The sequence below is a fragment of the Sus scrofa genome, chromosome 1 (genome assembly GCF_054392235.1).
Source record: "Sus scrofa isolate SSC_HxYL_T2T_F1_AM1 chromosome 1, Sscrofa_HxYL_maternal_Yorkshire_Landrace_v2.0, whole genome shotgun sequence".
In the NCBI taxonomy this organism is placed as follows: Eukaryota; Metazoa; Chordata; class Mammalia; order Artiodactyla; family Suidae; genus Sus; species Sus scrofa.
The window spans coordinates 44,772,584-44,784,830 of NC_139383.1; the positions used below are offsets into that span (position 1 = coordinate 44,772,584).

Here is a 12,247-nt window from a genome sequence, read left to right on the forward strand (position 1 = left end):
TTTTTGTTTTAAATAACACATAGGAGTTAGTGTGTTATTAATTTTGAGATACAAGACTACCTCTCCCATATTTCCCTTACTAAATTAACAATATCTGCTTATGAAGAAAAAACCACCATTAGCCTCTCGCAAAGATTACACTACTTGTCAAACATCAATTTTATTTACAGATCCATGTTTCTGGGAGAAGGACTGGTCTACCCTGAGGAGAGCGGCATCAGGGCAGCTTCTGCATAGAGCCTAGTTTGGTGGCTGAGTAAGTCTATAGATCTTCCCAACTCAATAACTTCAAGTGTCTTGTCAGCCTAATAAGAGGCACTGTTGGGTCCTCATCTCTTAGATCTGATGCTCATTTTCCAGAAAACAAAAAACAAAATAAAACTTATTTACTAAAAATATTTTCAAAGGACAGAACATACTTCTTTGGGGCCATTAAGCTTGGTCTCAAACATACGGTTTGACACAGTATTTTTTCATCACATGTGGTATTCAGAAGGGCGACTTTAATAAAGTCACAAGAACCAATGGTATATTTGTATGTGGCAGAAATTAGCTCCAAATGTCTAAGATTCCATAATCTTTAGAGAGCTCTAGTGAGATGACACCTAAATCAATGAAGGTGGAACTGAACCCCTGATTTTGCCTATTGCCATCTCAAAAGCTAAGAAGAATTCTTTAAAAATTTCAATACCATTAGGTGAATTAGGAGGCAATGTTGCTCCTTGGCAGCTGGCAGCCCCTGCACTGCTCAGGAAGTTGAAGCTTCCTGTATTTAAAAACTGCATACTGTGGGAATCTTGGCTGTGTGGGGATGGTCCATAGCCGGAAGGTGGTCGAGAACTATATGGGGACCCCGCGCAGCTGCCACCAAAGAAGTCTCTAGAAAGCTGCTGTTCACTCCAGGCCATGCATCGACCATGCTCAGGGCGATGAGGATAGAGTCCCGATGGGGGGTGTGGCTGTGCTCTAAACACTGTCTGATAGTTAGAGTTGGTCCCATAGAAGTCATGATTGGCTTGAGGGAGAGCAGGATAAACAGGCTCGGAGTACGCTGAGCAGTGTGAGGGGGCTGACAGCACTGGACCCACACTTGGCGGTCTCCCTGCCATCGGTCCCTGGTTAATGACGCTTCCTCGGCTTGCCATGGCTGGAGAAATGGGTGGTGTCATCAGATGACCAGAGCTCTGGGAAAGCTCCATTTGACCTGGAGAAAAATTACCAGAGCATTCATTAGTGGCAAATTAGAATACTTGGGCTCATATCTTTTAAAATTACTCACAAGATTTATTAATGCACTGTTTTTTCCAACTTAGTTCATTTTTAACCTCCAAAAATAACAGGACTGTGGACCTACAAAACTCTAGGTTTAAAAAGCATCATCACGACATGTATTTATTCACAACTATGGCAACTTTGGGAGTTAGTGATGATGGAGGGAAGTCTGGGATGACTTCATCCTTCCATGCGTATAAAGATGATTAGAGCTCAAGCTTGGGAAGGGCAAGGGGGCAGATGGTCTGCTATGCACATTTCTCCATAATTAAAAAACAAGCTGAGTGTCAAATGGTTTGGAGTTTAGGGTAAAAGAAAAAGGCAGTAATGTCAAAATGACCATAGCTTCAAAGCAGCCTATGCAAAACGTCATGCAGGACTTCCCCGTTGTGGCTCAGCAGCAACAAACCTGAGTACTATCCATGAGGATGTGGGTTTGAACCCTGGCCTTACTCAGTTAAGGTTCCAGCATTGCTGTGAGCTGTGGTGTAAGTTGTAGATGCAGCTAGAAGTTCCTGTGGCTCTGCCTGTGGCATAGGCCTGTAGCTGCAGTTATGATTCAACCCCTAGCCTGGGAACTTCCATATGCCATGGGTGTGGCCCTAAAAAGACAACAAAAAAACAAAAACCTTCATGCAAACCCCACTGGTGAGCAGTGAGTTATGAATGCCACCAAATCTCTGGGCTCCCAATTTCCCACTAGTGGAATTAGGCCCCTGAACTATAAAACCCTTCCAGGCCCAAAATTCTGTGTGCCCAATGATGTAAGGTATATAGAAGGGGTTTCAAAGAAGACATAAGGCAATAAACTAGCAACTAGTAGCTAATTTAAGCCATAAACATTCAGACTAACAGAAAAGGGATCCTAGACCAAAGAGGAAAATAACTGTAATTGTTATCCTCAAATAGCTGAATCCACTTTGTAATTAAGGAGAAAGAAAGTCTCCTCAAAATTCAAAAATGAATAAGCAGCTCATATTTTTTTGACCTTCAAAGCATCTTAAGAATTTTGTGGACACCTACTCTACTTTTTTTCTTTTTTCATTCCACTGGATGAAAATAACCAGTTATTTGTACTTCTGGTAGAACTAAGAAAGTAGATGAAAGTGTGATACTGAGCTTAAAAACAGTATTGTTGAAAATGGGAATGACAAACATTGAAAAATCACAAAAATAGTTATTATTATTATTTATTATTAGTCAGCAAAGATAAGCCTTTATTCTTGGAACACCTGGAGGTTACCAGTTTTAAGAACACAAAGGAATAGGTTCCTGTGAGACATACTGAATGAAGCTCAAGTGGTTTTCCTGGTTGTTTCACAGCCTACCTGTGAGTGGCATATTGTCTGTATTCCCAGAAGGGAATGGGTGCAGTGAAGAAGTTAAGCCTCCAGGTTGACTGGATGACAGAGGGAGATAAGTTGTTTCTACATGGCTTTCATTCTTCACAGCATCACTGGGAACAGTGCTCCCTTTATTACGGTTGGCCAGAAAGCATGAACTTGGAGAAGCAGTGAAGGCAGCTTTACTTGCATCTGGAAAGATTTTTTTTTAAATAGGAAAGTTAACATCTTTCTCACATTCCTAGTAGAAAAGTCCAAGTTAAAAGACCTGAAAATGTTCTAGGGTTGCATCATAACTCTGGAAACTCCTGAGAAATGTTTTCCATGGGAAATAAGGCAGGTCTTTGGTCTTGGCAGTGGTGCTCGTTTTTAACTGTATACTTGTGGGTGTAAGGTGTGTCTGGGGGTACTAAATAATTTGCTCTGTAGTAAACAGGCTTCAAAATGCAAGTCATCACATCCCAGATAGATCTGTTTCCTTCCTTCTCTATATTCCTTGGGAACTTATCCCTACACCATTTGTAAGGAGGTATAGCACATGCGTTGTCTTGAATTACAGTGATTTTTTGCTACTGTAGTCACTTCTCAAATTTTATCTAAGTTCTCAGAAGTTAAAAATATTGATCTGTATTCTTCAGAGTTTCCAGGAAAGTACCTTGACTACCCTATGCATCAATGAAGGGAAGAAAGCACAGGGCTCTGTGAGTGTTAATATCCTGTGTTAGTAGTGACATCGTGAAGGAAGACTCTGAGACTGTTATAAAATCCACTTAATGTGTGCTTACAAACTCCCAAACTTAGGTTTCAACAAAGAAATATGCAAAACAAGATATACATTTTAAATTACCTGAATTCTTCATATACTTGTCCAATAAATTCTGTAACTCCTGCTCTTTGTCATTATTAAACTGGGTCTCCATGGCCAGCAGAATGTATTCATCAAGAAGCATTCGGATCAAATGGAAGGAACCTTGTTTATGGATGGGGAAGGGGGAGAGGGCATTGTGAGATGAAATAAGGGAGAGAAAGAGAAGTCAAGTTATCTTTGTGACCATCTCGCAACACTTCACAAGGAGCAACTGAAACAAACAAACACTTGTTGGACTTTAAATGACCTGCTAAGACCAACATGCTTAACTTGGGCCTCTAATCTTTCTGTGTACCGCCTGCCCAGCTCACTGTGTGTACTGTCCTGCCAGCTCTTTGGCCACTAATTACATCAAAGGAAAATACGGATGAAAGTGAGACATGCTTTATGCTTTAAGAGGGCACACACTGGAGTGTGATAAGCTTTAACCTGAGGAGAATGAGCTCTACTCTGCTCTATTTCTGTTTACTTTGTACTAAATAATTAGACAATGGCCAGCATGGTCTGAAAAAAGTGTCAAGTAAGAAGATGTCTTTCTAACCTGGAACAAAATGCTCTTTCATTTGAAAAAAAGGAAAAGAGTAATTTTCATGTGGAAGAGGTCCTAGAAAACCTTAAGCTTATTTTTACTATTCAACAGATTTCCCAACAAGTCTTTTTTCATAATAAAGTCAGGTTTAAATGCTGTATAATTTAAGAAGCCTTAAATAGAAGCAAGCTGTTTCAAATAGACTCAATATATTTTGTTCATCCCTCAATGTAAGTTCACTGATCTTATCTAATGCTGTTGAAAATCAAATAAAGACAGTTTTCTTAATTGCAACTACTTTACAATGTGATGATTTCTCAAAATGCAACTACTAAATGCAGAAGTACTGTCCATGAGATAGCACTATAATTACAAACTAGGAGTCTGAGAAATTTTAGGGAAAAGAAGGTATTCAATTTTTGAAAAAGCTAACTTGACTCAATTTTTCATAAGTCGTATAGATCAGGAAAGATGGTTCAGAAACATATGACAGCATGTCTTCTAAGCTGCTCTTTGATTCTTGGAGTACAGCTATGCGGGTTCCTGGAAAAGATGCAAACATTTTCCATATTGCAATGAATAGTGCCTTTGGAAAATAATGTATTAATTATTGTTTATTTGTTTGTTTAACAAAGAAAATTTATCCAAGCACTGATGAAGTATAATGGTGATAGCTGCTATTTATTGTGTTTACCGGGTGTTAGGCAATGTGGTCTTATTTATATCACCTCATTCAAGAGCCTATATAACCCAATGAAAGAAATATTCTTCCATTTCTACAATGAGCAGACTAACTTGGGCGAAAGCCAAGCCAAAGAGAAGCAGTGTTAGGAGTTAACCCTGCAAGTGATCTGATTCCAAAACCCAGGCTAATAACTACCATTCTCTATTGGCTCAGTAGTCAAATGTAAGAAGTGACAGTGCCACATGTTTAAAAATTGATAGGAAATGTGACTGACAAATGAATGATATAATTTATCTAAGAAGAGTTTTATAAAGCACTTAAGATACCAAAACTGGATGCATTGTTCAAGGTGAGATTATGCATTACTCGAGCACCAAAAAAGCTCCACTTCAGCAGAAAGTCTTGAGCCCTCTTCTTTAACGATCTTCCATTCTGTTTGCTGGTCTAAAAGTAAAGTGACAAAATGAAACTATAAAAATCTGTCATCTCATTATTACATGCTTCCTACATGTGATCAAACAGTAGATAAACTTTCTGACAAATGGACAGATGGCAAGGCATGCCATTTTATCATCAAATAAAATGAGTTGTTCTGGGATTTTCATTTTTGATCTGTCTTTGCTGCCATTTTTAAGGTTAATAGATCTTTATTCACTATGTTTTTGTCACCTAATAGAACTGGACAACAAAATGAAATAATTTACAAAGTATTTTCTCTCTTAATTTTCCTTTGACAGAGCTTTAAAAAGAGCAGAAGGTGAAGTGTGAAGGAAAGGTTATATATTTCTGTGAATGATTAACTCTGACTTCTCTGGTCCTGAATGATAATCTGTTTTCCTTCCAGGAGAAAAAAAAAGTCCTTACACTATAACTAGTTTCCTTGATATGGAATGGCTAACACCAACTGGTGATGGATATATTTGTTCTTATGGCCTTGTTTCATGATGGATGACTTGAAGGTTAACTGAAAGAGTTGAAGAAACCACACAGAAAACACAAAATACTGAGCTCCTAGAATTTAAAAATGTAGATATTTAAAATCATATTTTCTGTCAGCTTTTATGAAAGTGTGATTTTTAAGAAAAGGGCCAGATCTTTCCAGTTTTTCAGTTTCTCTCTCACTATTGATGTTACTCCACTGTAACTTTACTGACTGGTAGGGAAGGCATAGTGTCTTGCAGTCTGTCCGAAAATGATAAGCAGAATTCAGTCTATGCCTAGTGCTCTCAAATCTGCCATATGTCTAACCATGATATTTGATTTGCCTTATTTGCAGGGTTTCAAAAGCTTTTCAAAGCATTTTTACACACAGCCTGTTGCCATCCCCCATCATTCAAGCATTCAAGAAATTATAGCCAGTTTAGCATTTAGCATTATCAAAAAAAATTATTTTTAGAATTTTTCATTGAAAAATACCTTAATAACTCTCTGTTCTACCACAGTATCCAACCATTCGATAAAAGCCTCCACAGTGGCATTCTTCTTAAGCAGATCTTTCAGTTCTTGGAACACAGTGATAGAGTCATCTACCACGCAAAAAGAAAAAAAGAAAAAAAGAAAGCAGACTTTCACGCTCTACTTTGAACCCAAGAGAAAACCTACAACTAGAAATTATTAATAATCGCATAACATAAAAAGGAATGACAGGTAGATTAAATATGTTAAAGAAATCAATTTTATATCCTGAAAATGCTTAACAAAAAATCCTTAGTTCTTTACTTTTCAAAATTTTCATCATAAGTGTATCTGTCTTGGTATATATTGAAATATAAGTTTATATTTATACACTAGGGAAGAATAAGTTGTCACTAGTGATGATTATTCATTTTGATAATGAATAATAATGAAATGCAGTGCTTTCATTAAATGCAACAGATTAGTTGAAAGCTAAGGAATCAAGTAAGCTAGACCTGTGAATTTCCTGCTTTCTGAAATATCCTTTTTCTTTAGCAAAAATTAAATTCTGCCCTGAAGAATTATGCCATTTAAATGAATAATCTTTTATCATGTAAAAGTCAAAGGGGCAGTTTAGAACTATCATTTTATTAAAGAGTTTGAGGTTTACTGAATCCCAGAGGGTAATATAATATTATGTTAGGAAATAGAAAGCAGGGCTGAGGCTGAGGTTGAACCATCCCGAGAGCAGTGTGCTATAGCCTATAGGAGGCTGCACTTTTTTGTCTTTTCAGAGAGAAATGGTGGGAGAAAGACTGGGTTGTTATCACTTGAAAATGGAACCTGATTGTCTGGCCACACCTACTAGCTTGGTAAACTCTGTTAGATTGTCCAAACCTGAGCAGGGGATTTCTGCTTTGAAAAACAGTATTGCATTGAGATTTTTTGATATGCATTATGTCCCATAGGATGCCAAGAGTGTGAAACACATGGAAATGTGTATGCATATAACCTAAAACTCATGAAAACTCACAAAACTCAAAACCTATTTTGATTATTTCCAGGTTCCTATCTATCTAGGTTATTTCTAGGCCAGGAGATTATGGAGGGCTTTTATTTTCTTCTTAATATTTTCTGTATTTTCCAGGTTTTTCACAACCGTAAGCACAACTGGTTTTAAAATAGAGAATAACTTTTTAAAATTAAAAATATTCCTGTTAAACCGGGTTTCTCAAACAGATATGATTTTGTAGTCCGAGGGGACATTTGGTTGTGTCTGGTGAATATGTGGTGTCCCAATTTCAGGAGGTTGCTATTGCCATGTAGGGGGTAGCAGCCAGAGGCGCTGCTCAACATCCTTCAATACATGGCACAGAGCCCCCACTGCCCCATCAAAGAGTTATCCAGCCCAAGACTTTGACAATGCTGAGGTTGGGAGACCTTGCTCTCAACAGAGGAGACTTACATTCGGTGTAGATATCAGAGTCAGTGTCTGTGCTGCCTGAAATGGTGAGAAGGGCCTGAGATCCAATACTGTTCAAGTCAACTTTCTCAATATCGGATACCATAGAATTCACGACATGCTGGTCAAAAAGAGCTGGTCTGGCGATCTGCATCAAGAAAGTAAAAAAGAGGAGTTCCCGTCGTGGCTCAGTGGTTAATGAATCCGACTAGGAACCATGAGGTTGCGGGTTCGATCCCTGCCCTTGCTCAGTGGGTTAAGGATCCGGCGTTGCCGTGAGCTGTGGTGTAGGTCGCAGACACGGCTCGGATCCCGTGTTGCTGTGGCTCTGATGTAGGCTGGTGGCCACAGCTCCGATGGGACCCCTAGCCTGGGAACCTCCATATGCTGCGGGAGCGGCCCTAGAAAAGGCGAAAAGACCAAAAAAAAAAAAAAAAAAAAAAAAAAAAGGAAAGTAAAAAAGATGCCAAACTGTATCACTGATCTTCCATCTAAAGAAAAGTTGTAGCTTCTAGAGAAAGTTCCTTGAGGAAAAGTACCATATATAACTCCTCTTTTCTTATTTTAAAACTAAAAGCAGTATCTTTTAACAAGATCATTTCTGTTAAAGGTTTGAAAACTGTTTTGAAATAATAATTTTTTTTTAATCCACGGTCATAAAATGAGAATTTTACAGGGATTCCCACTGTGGTTCAGTGGGTTAAGGACCTGATGTTGTCTCTGTGAGGATGCAGGTTCCATCCCTGGCCTGGCTCAGTGGGTTAAGAATCCAGCATTGCTGGAAGCAGCAGCATAGGTCACAGATGAAGCCTGGATCTGGTGTTGCTGTGGCTGTGGGGTAGGCCGGCAGCTGCAGCTCTGATTTGACACCTGGCTAGGGAACTTCCATATACCGCAGGTGTGGCCATAAAAAGAAAAAAAAAAAAAGAATTTTACCACATTACATTTCTTATATGGAACTATTCCAGGGTAGTCTTTTAAAATTTAAGGGGCTAGAAACCTCCATAAAGCAAATAACCAGTTGATGGGAGGGGAAGTATATTTTAACAATATACAAACATGCAATTCTAATTTAAGAAACAATTTTTTCTCGCTATTTAAGGAAGTAATTTAAAACACACTGTGGGTTTTACAACATCATCTACACATGGGCTTATTCTCCACAACTTATTAATTTTATTGATTGGATTCGTTTATTGATTGAGTTCATGTGGCAAATAAGACTTTTACATTTTACATTGCGTTCAAAAGGTTTTATTCTTTTACTTTTTTTATATAATGATTTTTATTTTTTTCCATTATAGCTGGTTTATAGTGTCCTTTTTTACTTTCTGTTTTGAAAAAATTTAAAATTTACAAAAAAGGTTCAAAAATAGTGCAGAGTATGTACTTCTATCTGTATATACTCTTTATCCAGCTTCTCCTAATGTCATCATCTTACATAATTATTGGACACTACCAAAATCAGGAAATCAACATTGGTATGATACTCTTAACAAAACTACGGACAAATCTGATTTCATCAGTGTTTCTGTGAATGTCCTTCTGTCCTAAGCATTCACTCTAGGATTTCACAGTGCATTTAACTGCTCTCAACTTAGTCTCCAGTCTCTGAAAGTTCCTCAATCTTTGCTACCAGATGATTCAGGTTTTTTTTGTTTTTTGCTTTTTTTTCTCTTTTTGTCTTTTCCAGGGCCACACCTTGGCATATGGATGTTCCCAGTCTAAGGGTCTAATTGGAGCTGTAGCCTCCGGCCTACACCAGAGCCACAGCATCTCAGGATCCAAGCCGCATCTGTGACCTACACCACAGCTCATGGAAACGCTGGATCCCCAACCCACTGAGCAAGGCCAGGGATCAAACCCGCAACTCCATGGTTCCTAGTCAGATTCATTAACCACTGAGCCACGATGGGAACTCCAGGTGATTCAGTTTTGATGTGGTGACATATACCCTCAGCTTATCAACATACCTGTGCAAGATGTAAGAAAGATGTTTGTCGTTTCAGAGATGATACAAATCTTCGTACAATAGGTATTTTCTTATCAGTCAGAGCTTCTGGCAAATTTTCCAAAGATGAAACAACCCACTGTTCCCAATTTTTAGCAAAATTTCTTATGTCTGCTAATAAACTACAAAATAAAACCCCAAAGAATAAAAAACTATGTATTAAATCTTAAATAGGTCAAATGCATTAAATAAATATAATTTAATGGAGATATACTATTATTCTATGATTCCAAGAACATGACTTTGAGGTCAGACAGACACAGCCTAGGTTTGCCATTTATCATCTTGGCCAAAATATTCAATCTCCTGGAGCTCCAGTTTCCTCATCTGTTAAATGGGAATAAGAATAGTATCCATGTCACAGGATTATCATGAAGATTCCAGGAAATAATTCATAGAAGGTGCTCAGGTTAACACCTGGCATGCCGAAAGTTATCACTTTATTGTTAGCAATATTAACGCATAATTCAAATATTTTCTATAAAGTATTTCTGCGAAAAGTAAGTGTGCACTTGATTTTGCCTATCTTGTTTTATTGAGAGATAAACATAGGGACCATAATATCATTTCAGGTTATTTAACATTTGTATCTAGTATTATATTCTTATAACCCAAATGTAACTGTAGAATAAATTATTAGAAACACCTAATTGAAGGAACCTATTTAGAAAATTGCAGGAAGTTCCTGCTGTAATGCAGCAGGTTAAGAATCTGGTGGTATCTTTGAAAAGACTCAGGTGACAGTTGCGTCTGGGATTCGATCCCTGGCCTGGGAAATTTCATATACCACAGAGGTGGCCAAAAAAAAAAAAAAATTGCAAGTGTTGGTTATGTATATATTCTGAAAACAAAAATGTTTAAAAATCAGTCAGCAAAAAACTGTAATTGCAATGTATACATGTAAGGATAACCTGACCCCCTTGCTGTACAGTGGGAAAATAAATAAATAAATAAATAAATAAACAAACAAACTCAGGGAAAAAAAAAAAAATCAGTCAGCAGGCACTCCTGTCGTGATACAGCAGAAACGAATCTGACTAGGAACCATGAGGTTGTGGTTTCGATCCCTGGCCTCGCTCAGTGGGTTGAGGATCTGGCGTTGCCATGAGCTGTGGTGTAGGTTGAAGATGCAGCTCAGATCTGGGGTTGCTGTGGCTATGGTGTAGGCCGGCAGCTGTAGCCGATTAGATCCCTACCCTGGGAACTTCCATATGCCCTGGGTGCAGCCCTAAAAAGACCAAAGACAAAAAATAAAAAATAAAGTAAAAATCAGTCAACATCTCAATAATACACATCTAAATATATTTAGGATGGAGCAGTGACGTGGTACAGGGGGAAAAAAGGCAGAGGTTGGAGACGAAGAGACCTAAATTAAAATCTAGGCTCTGCTTCTTACTAATTAGCTGATTCAGGGCAAATATATTAACTTTTTTGTACTCCTAGGTTCCCCTTTGTGAATTTGGGATCATATCAGTTACTTTGGAATAATCTGAAAAGTCGTTTTAAAAAAATTGAGTTGTTTAATGATAAATAATTGGTTTAATAATGTATAGTATTTTTCAGATGTTGGAAATCTATGCAATTGTTTAAAAAGATAATGTTGATCTATATTTGTTGATATGGAAAGATTTTCACAGTATATTGTAGTAGTATGTATATTATGATTCCATTTTTTTAAGACTCCTAGAAAAATTCTGTGAGATAATAACCTAAGACATTAAGAATGTGGTAAGACTATGAGTGATTTTTAAAATGCACTTATACATGTTTTTCATTTTCTACAATGAATATGAACTACTTTTATACTTAGAGATAAACATAAATTAGCACTTTTCAGGCTGGTTGTAGGAATTAAGTGAAATGGTTTATTTAAAAGTTCAAAACCCATCTTGTGTTTAATGAAATGCATCTATTATTACTATTAGTTATATGGCTGAAAGCCTGCCACTATATAAGCATAACCATTTTGCTGTGACACGGAAGTGTTAAGTCTACCTAATTCAGAGTCCAAATTAGATGTTTAAAGACAATATATTAATAATTAAAAGAAACCGCTGACCAGGCCAAGACCAGCTATTATTGAAATAAATAAACCAATCTAGAGGAAAAAATAAATAAAAAATAAAATTCGCTTTATCAATTATCATGATAATTGAGCACCAACTATATTCTCCTATATATATTTGTACCCCGAAATACTAAAATAAATTTCATTACTTCGTTAGAATTTGTTTTTAAACAATTGGCTCTTTTTTCAAGTTTCTACTGTTCTCACATCAGAAAAGACTTTGTGAAAAATTGTCAGACATCATTACAATCTGAGGTCTTATTCCTTTGCTAAAAGAAGGTTATAATTCCATTACGCTACTTTCTGATTTTCATCATTAAGACCAAAGTAATAATAAATAGAAAATATTTTTCTTGTAGGAAAATTAAACTTAAACTCTAGCCTTAGACTTAACCTTAAACTCTAGCCAGTTTCCACTGAAGAACTTTCTCAGTATCTTAAAAGTCAACTACACTTAAATATTTATTTTTCACTTGGGCAGCTCTCAAATTAAAGGGATGTGAAGATTGTTCCATCGATTTTGTTCACTGAAGTTTGAATATAAAGATTGAGGTACATCTCTTACAGCTAACAAAGGGACAGGAACATAAAAATAATCTTGATAAATGAAGGAA

The 12,247-nt window shown here is 37.1% G+C and overlaps 2 protein-coding genes and 1 long non-coding RNA gene across 7 annotated transcripts in view; 2 read left to right on the forward strand and 1 right to left on the reverse strand.

The window, feature by feature from the left end:
• Positions 1-4,133, forward strand: part of LOC146406051 (uncharacterized) — a 215,811-nt gene extending 211,678 nt beyond the window's left edge. Inside the window, exon 5 of the long non-coding RNA XR_014804960.1 lies at positions 171-4,133. This is a non-coding gene — a long non-coding RNA (uncharacterized LOC146406051). The remainder of the gene's footprint in view (positions 1-170) is intronic.
• PHF3 (PHD finger protein 3) overlaps positions 1-12,247 on the forward strand; it is a 1,103,753-nt gene that overhangs the window by 578,499 nt on the left and 513,007 nt on the right. The gene's annotated exons all lie outside the window — the stretch shown is intronic.
• The window catches only part of RFX6 (regulatory factor X6), a 58,060-nt gene that overhangs the window by 4,448 nt on the left and 41,365 nt on the right, over positions 1-12,247 (reverse strand). For 2 of the 5 annotated variants that reach the window (XR_014804897.1, XR_014804896.1), the window contains 8 exons: positions 9,528-9,687; positions 7,558-7,702; positions 6,114-6,223; positions 5,024-5,141; positions 4,446-4,555; positions 3,463-3,585; positions 2,601-2,807; positions 692-1,204 (listed from right to left, as the gene is read on the reverse strand). Coding sequence is in view for 2 of the 5 variants with exons in the window: in XM_021089145.2 (XP_020944804.1) it covers positions 692-1,204; positions 2,601-2,807; positions 3,463-3,585; positions 5,024-5,141; positions 6,114-6,223; positions 7,558-7,702; positions 9,528-9,687 (1,376 nt within the window). In the remaining 3 variants the exon portion in view is untranslated. Of the gene's footprint in view, positions 1-691; positions 1,205-2,600; positions 2,808-3,462; positions 4,556-5,023; positions 5,142-6,113; positions 6,224-7,557; positions 7,703-9,527; positions 9,688-12,247 lie in introns of all 5 variants that reach the window. The other 3 variants (XM_021089145.2, XM_021089140.2, XR_014804895.1) reach the window with 2 other exon arrangements.